The 18,410-nt window shown below is 35.3% G+C and overlaps 1 protein-coding gene across 1 annotated transcript; it reads right to left on the bottom strand.

The window, feature by feature from the left end:
* Window positions 1–7,021: 7,021 nt before the first annotated feature.
* On the bottom strand, window positions 7,022–8,051 carry LOC121967348 (cyclic phosphodiesterase-like). Its single transcript, XM_042517506.1, has 3 exons — window positions 7,620–8,051; window positions 7,475–7,529; window positions 7,022–7,394 (listed from the first exon to the last, which is right to left on the bottom strand). The coding sequence occupies exons 1-3, from the start codon at window positions 7,902–7,904 to the stop codon at window positions 7,183–7,185; spliced, it is 552 nt and encodes a 183-aa protein (XP_042373440.1). The 5' UTR covers window positions 7,905–8,051; the 3' UTR covers window positions 7,022–7,182.
* Window positions 8,052–18,410: the final 10,359 nt, after the last annotated feature.

Below are 18,410 nucleotides of genomic sequence, written 5' to 3'. Positions count from 1 at the left end.
ATCATAAAATGACTTAGTTTAAAGATCAATAAAACAATCCCAATAAATAAAACAATCCCAATAAAAATGTGTGGAATCGTTGAAATGTAGGATCATACTGATTCTACTGACATTATACGATCCTATCAATCTTGTTCTAATTCCATCGTAAAAGACGATTCCAAATAATCTCAAATCAATTTGGTAATTTCGAATCATAGAATAGTATGATTACGTGATCTTATCATCTAAATCATGTGGCAAAAGATGATTCGCTCGTCTTTAGCGCCCCCGCCAACCTGTTCCTAGGCCAACACAGAGGAGATAAATCACGGATGACTAATAGCCATTAGTGCAAATGGCCAAGACATGGAGGAGATTATGCTCGATCACGTCGAATTTCGACCCCAAGACCTCATATGATAATATCCCATATTTTAATCATCGCACCGTCCCGAAAGAACCTTATTATCTAAATCATGATTCTACAAGCTGTGATAAGAGGTGAGATAATGAGAGTCAAATTTTTTCTAAACAGGTGTATTTTAATGCTTTTGTGTCTTTATAGACATTTTCAGGATCGAGGTCGAATAGAAAAATGAAAAGTTGTTGAGATTTTATTCGAAAATTTTAAATTACACAAGTAACAAGATAGTAACCAAATGCTCCTGGAATTACGGTGCGATGATCATCGAATTATCTAAAATTATTAGAATAATTGAAATTACATAAGTAACCATATAGTCACCAAATGCTCCCCGAACTATGATGTGATGGTCATCCGAAACACATTACACTTAGGATGTGTTTAGTTTAAGTTATCATATATATAATTTTGGTTATGTGATTATTAAGTAATCATATAATCAAAATTATAGAGAATAAAACATAATCAAATGTTATTTGATTCAACTTAGGTAATACAATAAAACTTGTTTGTTTGAAGTTTTAATGAATAATCTATTTTAATATTTTACTATATTACCTTAGTTACAAAACCAATCATATATTATTATTATTAAACTTTAAGTTTTTTTTTATATTTCTTTTTCAAATTTTTCTTTATTTTTTTGTGTTTGTTTAATTTTTTATTCCTTTTCATTTATTTTTTTTTATTTTTTAACGTTTTTTTTTATGTTTTTCTATTTTCCTTTTTTTTATTTTTTTATATATTTTTTAATTTTTTTTTATTATTTTTTTTTGTTTTTAAATTTTTTAAAATTTTTAGTTTTTCTATTTTTTTTATTTTTCCCACTTTTAATTTTTTAAATTTTTTTTAATGTTTTCCTTTTTTTTATGTTTTTTTACATTTTTTATTTTTTAAGAAAATATTTTATTTTTTCTTTACATTTTTCCTTTTTATCACATTTTTCTCTTATTCGAGGATATTTTGGATAAAAAAAATTTCGTTAATCCCGAAATCAAGAAAAACCTTAGTTTTCTGAAGTATTCCGATTTCGAATTGCATGCCCCTTTTGTTGACGTGTCGAGCATGAAATATTACTCGAGAATCATCGATTACCTAAACCAAACAGGATTTTCGTTGATAACCTTAGATGGATAATCAAGGTTATCAAGGATAACCCCAAACCAAACATATTCTTAGGGAATTTAAAAAATTTGTGATATTAAATTATCCATCATAATCTATCTCTGTTTTATGATTTATCCTCATAATTAGTAGAAAATTTCTATAGAATTAAATTAATCATCTTTAAAATTAATCGAATAGTAAAATGTTGAATATCTAGATTAAAATAAATAAATAAATAGATAATATATTTTTCATTTAGTGACAAAGTGTCATTAATTGTGCTTCATTATATGAATCTTATTTATTAATTTAATCATGCTCCCGGGACTATAGTGTAGCAGCAAGGTATCCAAATTGTCACCCAGGTACTTACGATTCGAGCCATAGCTATGGCGAATTTGTAAGAATTTTTCTTTCAAATGGAGCATGCAACTAAAGGATGTTGGACTTTTGAGCTGTCCGCTGGAGCGCTTTCTAATTTGCCCTGGTGTCCGATGGGAAACTTTCGTGGGATCAGATCGATCATCCCAGATTCGACGTTAACCAATCTGATTAATAATTTTTTTATTTATTAATTTAATCATGATCATTTCTCTATAGACTTTATACTGTAAAAAAATAGTCTTTTTATTGTTAGTTATCTGATGATAATTATAAATTGATTTTATAATTTATTTCCTTTCACGAATTATGAGAAATATTTAGGATGAAATTAATTATTTGTTTACTATACTTATTTATTAATTTAATAATTAAATGAGTACAAAAGAAAATAAAATATTTTTAAAAAAGGATTAAAAAAATCAGTGTACCTTTTTTTTACTATTAATATCAAAGGAGAAGACAAGCATATTTGGTAATCATCAATTAAGGAAGGGCCACCAACCCAACCAAATCTGAGCAGCTACTACTTAATCTTTTGGCTTCTTAACAAGTTTCCAAAAATGTAAAAGTTAAAAAAAAATATATATAATATTTAAATGTGGCACACGTTTCGATCTAAGCATGGCCTAATCTTCACTAACTACTTTAATCTATTCTAATTTAACATTTAAATTAATATGTTTTTTAAAGATTGTAATAATCATTATTGAAACTATATTAATTATGTAAATTATATTTATCTTAACTATTTAGAAATTTACTATATAAATTTTATGTCTTTGTTTGGCTCGTACATTATTATTATTATACGAGTGTCGTGTTCTTGTGCCTGTTTCCTCTGGAGGATGGATAGAACTTAAAAGACAAAAGGAATCAATTGTGGAAAGAGGCGAGACGAAGGAATTCGCGCGGTAACTTGGCCGCAAACTTGCCATGAGATTGCAAGTTCGTTGAGAACTCACCGGAGAGTTTTTCTGTTGTACTATCAGTGTTGCAATGGTGCGATGGACATAGACAAGAGTTTTGAATGTTTATTTAAAGAGCATATTTAAAAGAATTTGATCAAGACCAAGTAACTTGATCAAGTTAAGTGACGAATCCCAGCATAGTCAAGGTTGGCTTGAAGCTTAAAAATGAGTTAGAAGTCCAAATTAAAATCAGATACTTAGTAGGTTGGTGGAAATACCTACTGGGAGTAGGCAAAGGGAAATTTAAGTTGGGAACAAATAGTGAAAAGTTTTAGCGGGACTAGGTAGGGAAAGTTCTAGTTGGGCTACACGGTGGAAGACCTAGTTGAAAATTATGCAAGCCTAGATGGGAACTAGGTTAAGTCTAAGATGGATCAACTAGAAGCTGAACACTTGACAAAGAGAAAAGTCTTGGAAGAATGAACTCCAAGTAAGTGAACCTAATAGGTAAGGTAAATCAAGTGTAAGTACCCCGGATCAATTTTCATATAATCAACTGAGCTAACTTAGATCCTGGGTATTTGATATCTTGTATCTGAGTGTGCATGAACTTAGGAATACAAAAGGTCGAGTGGAAGACGCACCAAGCGAGAAGGATGACACGGGAAGTGAGTCAACATGCTCGGTACATCCGAGGGATGAGGAGCTGTGGAAAAGTATACTGGTGGAGCAAGAATGACGCACACGTTGCATTCGAGGAACGAGAAGCTGAGAGAAAATCTGCTCAAGGATAAGGTCGGAGTTGGGTTTGGGTGAGCTCAACTTCGGACACTAGAGCATCACCCAAACGAACGGGGTTCAAAAATGGTCAACTCAAAAGTTGACCATGAAGACCCGAGGCGCCTCAGTTGGCTTAAGATGCCTCGAATGTCCAACAGATCAGCTACCGTGGAAGAGACTTGAGGCGCCTCGGTTGATTAGAGGTGTCTCAGATAAACAATAGACAGGGTTCCTCAGATCAATTGGCTGTGCCTCCAATGGCACAAATCTGTTGCGGAGCCATTGCGACGCAAATGAGATTTCAGCTCATTGGAGGCACCCTAGATGTCATTGGAAGCGCCTCCAATGCAACGATAACTTTTGCATAGTGGGATATAAATAGTCCCCTAGAGTTAAGAGTTCAATAACACACTCAGTATTCATTTTATGTACTTCGTTTTTGAGCTTCCAACTGTTGTAAGGGACTTTTCCATTTCCGACCTTTGTCAAGGAGTTTTGCTTAGTGCTTTCATTATCTTGGATTAGCAACTCTCCGATTGTAAATCAAGTAAAATCTCTGAGTCTCTTACTTATTTTAATGTTATTTCTTTTATTGATTAATTAGTGTGTGTCCTTGTTAGCTCAAAAGCAAGAGAAGTTGTAACTTTACTTTGTAGGTTATTCACTCTCTCTAGTTGGTCCACCCGATCCAAGATCAAGTACTAAGTTTTGCATGTGTTTGTGTGTTGTTTGTTTGTTTGTCTTGCAGAAAACAGCACTGAGACTAAGGCTCGAGCGGGACAGGTTGGGAACTGGTCTGAGTCATCGAATTCATGGTTCTATGGACCGGAACGTAGTTCGGTCGATCGAAAGGTTGATGGGAGTCAACATTGAGTCCAAACAAGTCGAGTCTTTGATAAGTTTTGGCTAAGCTCCAGGTGACAAGAGGGTGTTCAGTCGACCATGAGGTCAAAACTTTTCTCGAAGAGGATCGAGTTTGCAGCTACGTCAGCGGAGGTCCATGAGATCGTTGGGCCTCCAGTCGATTAGAGGGCCTCTACGACTCTACCCTACTCGACAGGAGGGCACGCTCGATCAACCGTGAGGTCAAAACTTTTCTCGAAGAGGATTGAGCTTGCAGCTACATTAGCGGAGGTCCAGGCGACCGGAGGACCTCCAGTCGATCAGAGGGCCTCTACTCGACCGGAGAAGTGTCTATCAAGTTGCATAAAGGGGAGTCGAGGCAGCATCTTCCATCAACTCTTGCGAACGTCCATCATTGTGCTAGCACTCAGAAAGTGCTCCAAATTTTACTCATGTCGTTCGGGAGGCACTAGAAAGAGTATCACGACACTCAGGGTTTCTAGCCGATCTACGACGAGTATGCTTGTTTTACTTACACGTTTATTTCTTATATTACTACTCATATTTTGTATTGTGATTGTCTTACAACTTATAAGAGATTTCTTTGCTTCCAAAAGAGTTCGAAAAGGAGAAAGATATTAGTGGATGATCACTTCGTGCATAGCCAAATAAATTTAGTGTTCTTTGTGTTTCTTTGTATTATTTTTCAGTGTGTGTTATTCTGCTACGCTATTAACAACTATGTTAGAAAAAGAAATGACCAAAAAGACAATTACGCTATTCAATCCCTTAACGTCAAAGTGATCCTACATAATCAACCGTTTCTTTGAATCATTTTTAGGGTAAATAAGGCACTAGTGGTGTCGATGGATCGTGTTCAGGCCAAACGTAGCAAGGGCTTAATCAACTTGTTTCGCTGTCATGTGAGGTCAGAATTGGCATGACCCATGATGTACATAAGCACGGGCTTGGTTACGTTGACCTGTGCCTATCCTAGCCCAAGCCTGAAGGAAATTATTTAAAAACAACAACATAATAATGTTTAAATAATATAAAAATAGAAAATATTTTAAAAGGTAAAAAATAAATCAAAGATATTTTTTTAAAAAAAACAGAAAATAAAAAAAGACCACTTGATCTACATGTTATCCTATATTAGACTATGGATCGGTCAAATGATAGTATTGATAGTTTTTTTTAATACTGATCTAGGACCTCCTGCAAGATTTTTAAGAGGTTTGTTAAATAAAAAAAAAAATGGGGAAAAAATGTGAGATTTGAGATTTTTAATTTAAGAATAGTAGTAAAATTTTAAATTTACTTTTTTCTCTTAAAATTAGTAATGTAGATGGGACCATTTAAAATAAAGATGTGTGATTTAATAATTTAGAATATATAAAAAAGTTACAAGAAGGTTTGTTTTGTTTATTTATAGTGGAGAAAGTATTAGATTTTTATGCTTTTGACATGCAATGATGTAGCATATTAAGAATCTCAAAAAAAAAAAAAAAAAAAAAGTTCTGACTATTGGAGATATCCTTAGTCATCTAAGGTGTTTTCTGTCCTTAAATAATTAAAACAATTAGATGGCTGACCTGTTAGAATTTAGGACTTTAGTGTTTTTAAATACGATCTATATTTTCTTTTGTCTCTCTAATTGAACATTTGTGAACCAGAAGATTTGTCCTTAGTTGCATGCTTTTAGGTAGCCATACAATCTAATTCAATTGGTTTTGATTTATTTTTATTTTATTTTGATCTGTTTATCTTTGTTCTTAGTTTCTCCTCTTTCCTCAGATTTCTGAGGGTTATAAACTTCCTTACAAACACAGCAAAGTTAATTGTCCATAGATTATCAACATATCCTCGACTAGCATCAGTATCTCACTTTTCGTTTGGTTGGTTGCCTTAGTAAGATTCAAAACTCGCACTTGGCTTTATCGAACTTCCTGACGTTTTCATCTTCTTCCTTGGCTTCTCGCCTCCTTGCCCCCTAGTATCTTAAGATGCTTTACATTCCTCTCAATAACCTGCTATTCATCTACAAGTGCTGGATAAGATTACCAAGGGTCATCAACTTTCTTCGGAACTATCCATGGTAGCATTGCTTACCGATAATGTTTTGCAGGACATTTAGGCAGCATCGGTGGGTTCTCGGTTTTCATTTCGCTATGTTATCTTATAACAATTCTAACTTACACTTATGTCTTTTTGGATCTTCCTGAACTCTTCAAAAATGAAAAGAAACAAATTCTCACTTAGTTGGAAGACAATGCATGGATTGCTCCTATCAAATTGGTTAATGCACATCGCATAGCATAATCAAGAAGTTGAATACACACATCAACAATGGCTCTCATTTTGGAGGTTCCTTGCTTCCTTTGTCTCAAAAGAGAACCAGCAAATGGCATACACCTTACTCTTTCTTTAGTGTGCATTAATGTTAAACTAAACTCTTTCTTTGCATACAACATACACCTTGGTTTTGATGATATGCAATTTCTTTAGTGTGCATTAATGTTAAACTAAACTCTTTCTTTGCATACAACAATCTGTTCAGTTTTTGTCACCCAGATGCATTTATGGTTTGCAATTTCAAAAGAAAGATTGTCATTGTTGAATAGTTGATAGCAGATTCAGCAACAAAAAAGGAACTAAATTGGATAGAAGCATAGCAAGGACTATTCGTAAGCTTTATTGCAGTTCACTGTGACCATTGGTCGAGTAGATTGTAAGCATGTTAAGAGAGTTTGTTTACTTGGGATTTGGAGGCAGCTGGTAGACCTCCACTGGCTCCCACGATTCCAAGCTCTTGTCTTCCGTGTCCGTCTTCCAGAGCGCGAGCGCCGCGACCTCGAAGGTGACACCGGCGATCTCCTTGTCCAGCTCTTCCACCCGCTGCCGAGCCTTCTCCTTCACCTCGTCCGGCAAATCCGCGTACAAGAGACTCAAATGCGGAGTATACGCTGCGATCCAGAGGGTGGTAATCAAAAGCCGAACGATCTCAAATGAAACAGCTAGCTTTTAGTGAAATCGCTAAGCTTACGCGTCGAATTGTCGTATCCGAAGTGGGCGCAGGCGTGGGATTTGGTCTCGATCACCTTGCAGATAGCAAGCAAAGGAAAGAATCAAGTTAGGGTTTTGAGGAGAGACATGTTGAAAAGGAGACGGTTTGGGGGGTAAGGACGTGCCTCGGGGGAAGGATCGATGAAGAAGAAGAAGTTGCCGGGGGCGGCGGCGGAGACACGGGCAGGGTAGCGGGAGAGTGCGGCGCAGGCGGATCGGAATCGGCGGAGGGCGTCGTCGGGCGCGAGGGAGATGGCGCCGACCACAGTGATGTGGGGCTTGAACCTGGGGCCTCCGAACTCGGAGCGGAGGGCGGCCATGATACGCTTGATCCGGTCACACACGTCTCCCGGCGGAAGGGCCCACACGGAGTACACCTCCTTCGCCGCCTCAGCTGGGGCCTCGTCCATTGGTTTCAGTCGCGGAGCCGACGGGGAGAAAGGGACGAGGAGGAGAAAGGAGGAGAAAGGCGGAGAAAGGCAGGAAATCGCCGGTGCGGTGGAGAAGGTAGAGAGCAAGAGATGGTGATGTGGTCGCTTTATTCCACAAGGAGTCAAATTTGGCCATCCGTGTAACGAACCATCACATTTGACTCATGGTTTGAAGGATTTTTCTGTTGAGCTATGATACGTTGAAGGGAAAATCGAAATGAGTAAGGATAGACATATAAATTCATGTCCATCATTTTATTTTTTTTGAAGAATAAATATTCTTGATCATTTTTTGTAGTCTAGAAAATGATCTTTAAATATGTATTGATGGAATATACGGTCCCCATTTATAAAATAGATGGGGATTATTTTTCTCCACCAATATATATTTAAGGATCATCCTTTGAATAGTAAAAAATGATCCAAAAAATCTAAGTTCCGTGTGAGGGTTGAGAGAAGGAAAAAGAACACGAACAGTGAAGGTCCCGAGCCGAGATTAATCGAGCTGAAATTCCCCTTTTAAGCCATCTACTGAACTGGATCAAAACGAACTAGACCAAAGCTTGAACCGGTTGAAACCAAATTGAACCAGATTTTGCAATTTTTTTCTAGGCTTTTAAAATTGGAATTTGGAATAAAACTTTGGTGTTAGATTTCCTGCTGGACTCTTCTTATTGAACCGTTTGGATCGAGCCGATTTGTTAGGTCTCCCTCAATTTATGTAACCCAAATTAACATCATCAATTAGTAGCCATAATACCTATCAAATTTATAAAAAAAAATAGAAATAGAGACTCCAAAGGATGCAACTCAAAAAAAAACTATTAAAGAAATATAGTTTTGGACAAAGGAAAGGATAAAAGCCATGAAGAATAGCAATAGAATAATACTTCCTCACATTACTATTAGTAACTTTAGACCCACAAATTTTGAAATTCTATCTTGTTTGCTAGTTCTTAACTATCAGTCGATTGAGACATATACTAATCGATCGAGACATATATCAGGCGATTGGTAAACTTTACCTTAGGATTTTACCTCCAAGTATAATCACTCATACATTTATCCTCGTCCGTACAACCTTGACTTTGCCTTCTAATCTCCTGCATCAGTATTGCATCCCTCGGATGCTTCTCTATCCTTCCTATATTATCTTTAAGATTTTCTTTCGGCCTTGTCCTTGTTGTCGGATCTTCCTTTGCCAGCACAACCTTGACATTATCTTCTAGCCTCCTCCATCAGTCTTGCGTCTTTCGGATGCTTCCTTATCTTTCATGTCTTACCTTCAAGAGCTTCCTTTGGCCTTGTCTTTGTTGTTAGGTCTTCTTTTGCTAAGTCACACTTGGACTTATATGATCAAACCTTAAGCTTGGATTTACACCACCAAGATTCTCATGCTTGGACTTCACCTTTATCAAAATCATACTTGAATTTTCCTTTGCACCTATCACCTGTACACTCAATAATGCATATCAAATACAAATATAAATTTTAAATTAAACTTTTTGTCCAAACATCAAAACCTAATGGTACACTGATTACTCCAATACTTGCGTCTTCTCGAAGAAAGTGACCTTTATCACATGCTATTACAGTATATTTGTTCATAAAAATGATCTCATATTCGTATTGTGAGTAATATTTTTTATTTGAAATATGAAAAATTATTTACGTGGAGTGTATATATCATGTAAAAGTGTAAAAAAAAAATTAAAAAAAAAAAAAAAAAAAAGGCCCAGTAGGTGAACAAGATTGTACTGTTTTACCACCTCATCACGTTGTGCAACTTGGCAAAAGAAAAAAAAAAATAAAGATGAAGTAGAAGCATAATGGAAAGGTAAAAAAAAAAGTACAAGGGTAAATAATTAGGTAAATCCATTTAATGAGCAATCTAGTGTGAAGAGAACCCAAGAGATATCAAGGAGGTTGAGGGGTAAAATATTTTAAAAAATAAGGTAGAAATTTTGACATGTTAGAAGAAAAATTAAAATAATCAGCAACGAGATTGAAATAGAAGTGGAGACCTATTAAATATAGGTAAAGGACAAGAAAGTAGAGATTTTTTTTAATGTAATTTAAGTAAGTTAAGATATTTATAGTAATTTATAAATAATAAATGTAAATTTATTAATTTAGTTTTTGTTGTGTTTATTAAATACAATGAGTTGTATATATTTGTAATAACTCGAAGATAAATATAATAAATTCAAAAATGGAAAATAAGAATATGACAACGAGATTGATAAAATAAAAGAGGTAAAAAAATGATACGCTCAGGGAATACGGAGCATGAAATGCTCAGGGAATGACTCAGCACTTCCTACGTGGAAAAAAAAAGAAATAAAAAATCAATACGGAGCAAACAGGCAAGCTTTTGCCCTAAATCCCGCGGCTTCTCTTTCCCCTCCACCTGCGACGCGATTCTCGGCTCGACTTCTCCCTTCTCCGCCACCACCAGCGAAGCCCTATCTCCCTTCTCCTCCACTAGCAAAGCCCTAAAGCTCCTCCACCAGCGAAGCTCGTCCTCTACTCCATGCAGCGAAGCTCCAAGCTCCTCCACCACGCTGTGAACCTCACGCAGCTTGGCTCGACTTCTCCCTTCTCCTCCACTGTCGCCGCTTCTCCCTCCTCCTCCACCCACGATGACGGCCAGCTACTCCACGCTGGAAGCTCCTCGAAGCTTCTCAAAGCCGAGCATCTCCACGCGGTGAAGCTCCAAGCTTCTCCACGTTGTGAAGCCCTAAATCTCCTCCACGCGGTGAAGCTCCAAGCTCCTCCATGTTGTGAAGCTCCTCGAAGCTTCTCCTCCACGCGGCGAAGCTCCAAGCTCCTCCACGCTGTGAAGCTCCTCGAAGCTTCTTGAAGCCCTAAATCTCCTCCACGTGGCGAAGCTCCAAGCTCCTCCACGCTGTGAAGCTCCTCCGCTAGTGAAGCTCCACCACCAAACATCCACCAGAGAAGCTACTCCTGGCAGTATCTCGTTCTTCCTCCTGCCCTTTCCATTCTGGTAACTCATTGTATCTTCTCTTGTGTTTTAGTTAAATGTATAGGAAGCTCATGAACTTTCTTGTCTATTTTTGATGAACCAACATGGATGGATAGACATAGCAGAATTTATTACCTTTAAGATTTCTTTCTATGCAAAGAGTTTCCAATGTATAGGAAGTGGATTCACTCACTGTATCTTCTCCTGTATTTTAGTTAAATTTCATGATTCATTATCCTGCTTAAAGGGATACCTTGATTGATGCTCTGTTGTTTCTTCACAAATCTGACATCAATAATGCGTGTTGTTTGTTCCTTGCTATTTTGTAAGTTATGTGTATTCATAACAACAAAAGAAACATATTAAATTATTTATTTATGTATGTTCCTTGTTATGTTTTCATTTCAGTTTTTTTTCCTAATGATGTTCTTAAACATTTCTTTGTGCTATTATTTATTTATGTTTGCCAATAACTATTTAGTTTGAATTTAGGTTGTAAAATTGTCATGGAACAAGAACTATTAATTGAGGGTGATGTGCAAGTGTTGGGTGATTCGTCAAGCTCAAATACACTTGATACTCCACAAGTTGGGATGTATTTTTCATCTGAAGAAGAAATCCGTTCTTTTTACAAATCATATGCCCAAGGTCTTGGTTTTGGTATTTCAAAATTGGTTTCCAAAAAAGGAGATGATGGCCAGATAAAGTATTTTTCATTCGGATGCTCTAAAAATGGTAAGACCGTTCCTAAAGTGAAAATTCCTTTTATCCTAGAGCTTGTAGCAAAACGGATTGCAAAGCAAAGATTAATATTACAGTTCAAAATGATGAATTATGTGTCATTACTAGTATTCAACTAGAATATAATCATGCATTAAGTCCAAGGAAGTCAAGACATTTCAGATGCAATAAAGTGTTAGATTCCCAAACTAAGAGGAAATTAGAGTTGAATGATCAAGCAGGAATAACTTTGAGTAAAAGTTTTCAATCATATAATTTGTTGTTGAAGCTGGTGGTTATGAAAATTTATCGTTTGATGAGAGAAAGTGTAGAAATTATGTGGCTGAAGCACGGAGATTAAGGCTTGGGAATGGTGATGCAGAAGCCTTGAATAATTACTTTTGTCGTATGCAAAGTAGAAATTCAAATTTCTTTTATATAATTGATGTAGATGAAGATTCTCGCATCATAAATATATTTTGGGTTGATGCAAGATGTAGGGCTGCATGTGATTCTTTTTCTGATGTCGTTACATTTGATACCACATATCTTACCAATAGTTATGATATGTCATTTGCTCCGTTTGTTAGAGTAAATCATCATGGTGAATCCATATTACTTGGCTGTGGTTTGATATCTAAAGAAGATTCAGAAACTTTCATTTGGTTATTTAAATCATGGTTGACATGCATGAGAGGAAGAGCTCCACGAGCTATTATTACGGATCAATGCAAAGCCATGGAAATTGCAATTCTTGAGATATTTCCAGACTCTCATCATCGTTTATGTCTTTGGCATATTATGAAAAAACTTCCAGCTAAGTTTAGTAGTCATGCCAACTATAAGTTGATAAAGAGAAACTTGAAGAATATTGTTTATAATTCTTTGACGTCTACAGAATGTGATAACAACTGGAAAAAATTTATCAAAAATTTAACTTGGAGAAAAATGATTGGTTGAATTCTTTATATGAAATTCGTCATAAGTGGATGCCTGTGTATGTGAAAGATAAATTTTGGGCAGAAATATCGACAAGTCTAAGAAGTGAAAGTATGAATGCTTTTTTTGATGATTATGTTCATTCAAAAATAACTTTGAAGCAGTTTGTTGAACAATATGACAATGCTTTGAAAAGCAAGATTGAAAAGGAAGATAATTCTGATTTTGCTTCTTTTAATTCAATAATTCCGGTCATCAGTAGCAATCCAATTGAAAAGCAGTTTCAAAGTGTTTACACTAACAAGATATTTAAGTTGTTTCAAAATGAACTACGAGGTTTGATGTTTTGTAATACTTCATTTGTGAAGGAAGAAGGATCAACATTGTTTTTTGAGGTGATGAAAACTGTATATGGAAAAGATGGAACAACTCCAAAAGAGATTTCCTTTTGGGTACAATATAGTGAGTTACAATGTCAGATGAAGTGTTTGTGTCGTCTCTTTGAGTTTCATGGAATTGTCTGACATTTGATGTATGTTCTGGTAAAAAGAAAAGTCACTACAGCTCCAGAACATTATATTTTAGAATGATGGCGTAAAGGCATTAAACATGGATATCAAGGAATCACTAATATTTATGATGATTATTGTCAGCATGCAGAGGAAAGACGAAGATATAATAATCTTCAACCATTGTTACAGGAAGTGGGACAACTTGGGTCAAAAAATGATGAGAGGTGCTTTGTTTTAATAGGGATATTAAAAGAAGCAAAAAAAAAAAGATTTATGGATACCAACATTGGTGATTCATTGGATGGTGATCATGATAGCAACATAATACATGAGGAATCAAGAAATGAGAGCAAAAAGTTTCACAGTCCACTGAAAGTAAGGTCTCGTGGACGTCCACTGACGAAAAGAAAACAATAAAAAATTGAGCAAATTGAGAAAAGGGCAAAGGCAAAGTCTCGAAAAAAAGGGTTAGTTTGTATATTTGGTTGTAATTTATTACTTTGGTGTTATGTTATGTTGATAATTTGTATAAGTACATTTGTCTACAGGGTTCTACAATTGATAGAAAGCAAGATGAGTTATCAAACATTGAATAAATTGATAAATTTTTAGGTTTGCTTGTAGATTCTTCATTTATTGTATTTCCAGCTTTTTTGTTAAATCTAAGTGGCGATTCTGTTCTTATAGAGAGTCAGAGATTGTTTAGATTAGATAAAGAATTGTTGGTTCCTAATGATATTATTCAGGTATCATTATTGCTTCTTTCACTTTAATGTTTGACACATTACCATCGTAGCCCTTCTATTACCGGTAACTATCATGTAACTTCATTCTTTGTATCAAAATTTTGTATTTTCTATGTAACATTTGGTTTGGAAAGAAAATGGTCTAAGTGTGTGGACATATGTGCAGACAATGGAGAGAACAAGGTCTTTTGAGAAGCCTATTGATTTGTTACAAATGCATGCTGATTTGTTCAAGGTATATTCTCTTATCCAGGAAGACACAAATTTTGGAAAAGATTTTTTTTCACAATCCTTGGCTTGATGGTAGATGCTCATGATTCTCTGTTTGTTCCAGGAAGGTGAGAGTGCAAAGATGAATTTTGAGATTAATGATTATCCAGGATATGGAGATGAAGTATTCCATGAAGGCAAGAGTTAAAATGCTACTACTAGAATGTAATAGAAGATTGTAATGCAATTGAACTTCTAAATTTTGTGTATTGCTTGAATTATTGTCTTATTACTGAACTTCAAACACTTTGATTTCCTTATGGGGATTTTGTCTTAGTTATTTTGTATCTTCAGAGTTGGACTGCTGTTGGTCACCCTCCCTTGAAGTAATTGTAGAAGTTATATTGTGTTATTGCTCTGCCACATGTAATTCTCATATATTGCTCGGTAATTGTAGAAGTTATATTGTTTGGCTTGATCGTGAATCTCTTCAATGGAGTTTTTGCTCATTCAACAAATCTAAGAATGTTCTGCTTAGAGTACGTGATTAAGATTTAATCTAGAGTTGTTCTTGGCCTTTCCTCTTATTGTTAATTTGGAGTAATCCTTTAGCCTCTTGTTGCTGTTTATGTTCATTTAAAGATTTGTTTTGATGACAATTTTCTTGAAAAAATGAGGATGACTGATTCTGTAAGCTTTCCTGGTTCAACACCATGTGCATAATTAGTGCAACCATGCAAGGCAGAGCTCAAAGGAAAAAAAAAAAAGAGAATAGAAGAGAGATTGCAATGCAGAGTAAGTGTTCGCTGGAGTTACTTCTCACACGACAGTATTCATGAAATTTATTAACAGCATTAGAAAGTCTACACATCATATTGAACCTCCAACAGCTGATAAGTCTACTCACAGCAAAGCATTCCATGCTCACTCATGGTTATTTAGATTCTAAATAAAAGGCAGGGAGATGATGCAAGCAACCAATTCGATGATATTTCAAATTCAGGAAAGCTAGCCCAAATCTGATCAGAGTGGTAAGGAATACCGCGCAGATACTTAGAATCCACCCCTGACTCTCTGATCAAAGCAACGCGGCCAGTTCGTGCCACCTGTAAAAATTGAGGAAAAGGTTCATTCTTACATGATGAAAGCAAAATAGAAACTGCAACTATGGAACCTAAATGAGTTCTGTGAAATTTGTAGCACAATCGATAGTTCAAATTTGGTTGCTTCTTTGTGATATATTTAGTCACTGGTCACTTCTGTTAAAGAATCCAAAGGCCCAGTCAGATTTTGGATGCTTTGTGTTAATCGCTTGAACTCAAGTAGTTGTCTGCCCGCAACAAAGGTCATGGAACATTACAGATAATGTTATATAACAACATGAGGAAGTATCTTTTGTAAATACAAAATTTGTCTAAAGTCACTTCCATAAGTTTCAAGAGTTAGAAAGTTAATATGACATTCAATAGACAACATATCTGAATATCATGCAAAAAGCACATTAAAAACTTGATTTTAGCCATAATATTTTGAATAAACTATTCGTCTATTGAGAAATCAAATTGATAGACCTAAATATGTTACAGAAATTTGTAAATGATAATAAAAAAAGCTCAGAAGGAAGAAAATTTTCATCTTAAAATTCATGCCAAAATCCTTACAGAATCAGTCATCCTCATTTTTTCAAGAAAATTGTCATCAAAACAAATTTTAAATGAACATGAACAGCAACAAGAGGCTAAAGGATTACTCCAAATTAACAATAAGAGGAAAGACCAAGAACAACTCCAGATTAACTGAGAAGGTACATTAAATCATAAAACACTGATAAGGTACATTAAAAACCTAGAAACATCTTTCATTACATCTAAAGTTATTTGCTTTTAGTAAATTACATCAACCACCTTAAAATCATCACAATCCAAGTAAATACAACTACAACAATAGCAACTCTAAACTTCCTATTCAGTGAACATAATTCATCACTTAACTTTATAGTAACGTTGTTCACATCCTCCAGGAGATCATTGCAATCAATTGTACTCTTGTAACTATTATATTTCTTCAATTCACTAATCTCCATCTGTAATTTTTTATTATCCATCTTCAAATGATTAATAATTGCCTTAGTTCTCTCTGACAATTCTGGGTCATGCCATTAGAAGAAGTCGCATCCCCTATCCTGAATATCGAATAAACTTAATAAAAACCCAATAGTTAAATAACATATAAGAGATCTCAACATATAAATAAATTTGATTTTGAAATAATTTTATGTAAATAAAACTTACTCTAAATTTTGGACATGAAAAAAACATCTTCCTGGATTAGTTTCCGTCCATGATGTCCAGAGGGTAGCGCTTAATCCACAATAACATAATATATTGGGAATTTCACCTTGTTCATCATTCATGCTTCTGATGAAGAGCTGACTTCCATGGATATTTGTTCCTTTCTCCTGTAATTTTTTCCATAACAATAGTTGTCCTTAGTTAACTAGATAATACTCTAATCATTTCTCACAAATAATTCGCATTCATCTATGAGTTTCTAAACCAGACTTCAATCATTTGTGTTAACACTGATTGATCCCAATTAAAATAGGCATTGGTTGGGTTATCTTTCTACAAGTGCCTAACATAAAAGAAAGAAATAATCATATAGAAGAACAACTCATCAATCATGACCAAAACATGTAATAGGAAAAAATACAGCAATATGAGAAGAAATGTTAGCAACTGACAAAAAGGAAAAGAAGAGAAAACGAATGCAAACTAGAAAGATCACCTAATTACCAAATTATTTGCAGCTATATGATATAACAATACGTCACCTATAACATCATATATGGCAAAAGGGAAGCATATTTGCTTACGCAACCTAAAATCCTTCTAAAATCTTAAGTCAATCATTCAAACAAACAAAGAATCTCAAATTCCCCAAGCAACTCCTAAATCCAGCAGATACAGTAACATCGACGATCAAAGAGTAACATTTTCGTGCCGAAATGAGCACTAAAAGCATATTCCTCCAATTAATCAGCCAATAAAAATCCTCCAAAGGAACTACAAGGAAGAAAATAACTCTTACCTTCCCTCCGAATGAGATCCTCTCCACATCGACCAAGTTAGTGTGGTGTTAGGGCGTGGAGGAGCTTCGACAGAATTACCGTGGAGGAGTTTTAGGTCCGGGGGAAGTATGGCTTTAGGGTGTGGAGGAGATTTAGGGCTTCGAGAAGCTTCGAGGAGCTTCACAGCGTGGAGGAGCTTCACAACGTGGAGTAGAAGACGAGCTTCGCTGGTGGAGGACGACTTTAGGGCTTTGCTGGGGTGGCGTCTTAGGGTTCGGTTGGCCGTCGTCGTGGGTGGAGGAGGAGGGAGAAGCGGCGACAGTGGAGGAGAAGTCGAGCCGAGCCGCGTGAGCTTCACAGCGTGGTGGAGGAGCTTGGAGCTTCACCGCGTGGAGTAGAGGGCGAGCTTCGCTGGTGGAGGAGCTTTAGGGCTTTGCTGGTGGAGGAGAAGGGAGATAGGGCTTCGCTAGTGGTGGAGGAGAAGGGAGAAGTCAAGCCGAGAATCGCGTCGCAGGTGGAGAGGAAAGAGAAGCCGCGGGATTTAGGGCAAAAGTTTGCCTGTTTGCTCCGTATTGATTTTTTTTTTATTTCTTTTTTTTTTTCCACGTAGGAAGTGTTGAGTCATTCCCTGAGCATTTCGTGCTCCGGATTCCCTGAGCGTATCATTTCTCAAAAAAAAAAAATTATAGACAAGAAGAAAAAAAGCCAGCCCAATAAGTTTAAAGGTTATTAAAATAAGTTGAGATCTTTAAGGGCATTTTTTAAGGGCATTTTTTAAGGGCATTTTTAATATAAAGTTTATGAGATGTTTATAAAATTTAAAAAGTTGAATAAAATTTTTTGAACCATTTTAAGATAAGACTTGAGATTTGTAATTTAAAAATCGTAATGAAAATATAAATATATATATATATATATATATATATATATATATATATATATATATATATATATATATATAGTTTTGATCTCCTGCGCGACGCGCACAGTGCGTGACTGTGCACGTCGTGCAGGAGATCAATTAATAACTTTTTTTTAAATTTTTTTATTTTTTTAATATTTTAAATTAAAAAAATTAACATTTCCTTATATAAATTTTTAATACATTAATATATCCCCTCAACATATTACAATACTCAATATATATATATATATATATATATATATATATATATATATATATATATATATATATCTTACTATTTTATTAAAAATCTTTCTCCTTTACTAACTAACTTTGGTGAAGCCTAAAATGAATTTACGTTAATATCTCTTTTTCTATTCGCACTAAAAATAATTTCA

Source organism: Zingiber officinale, chromosome 3B (assembly GCF_018446385.1).
Source record: "Zingiber officinale cultivar Zhangliang chromosome 3B, Zo_v1.1, whole genome shotgun sequence".
Lineage (NCBI taxonomy): Eukaryota > Viridiplantae > Streptophyta > Magnoliopsida > Zingiberales > Zingiberaceae > Zingiber > Zingiber officinale.
This window is presented reverse-complemented; position numbering and strand designations above follow the sequence as displayed.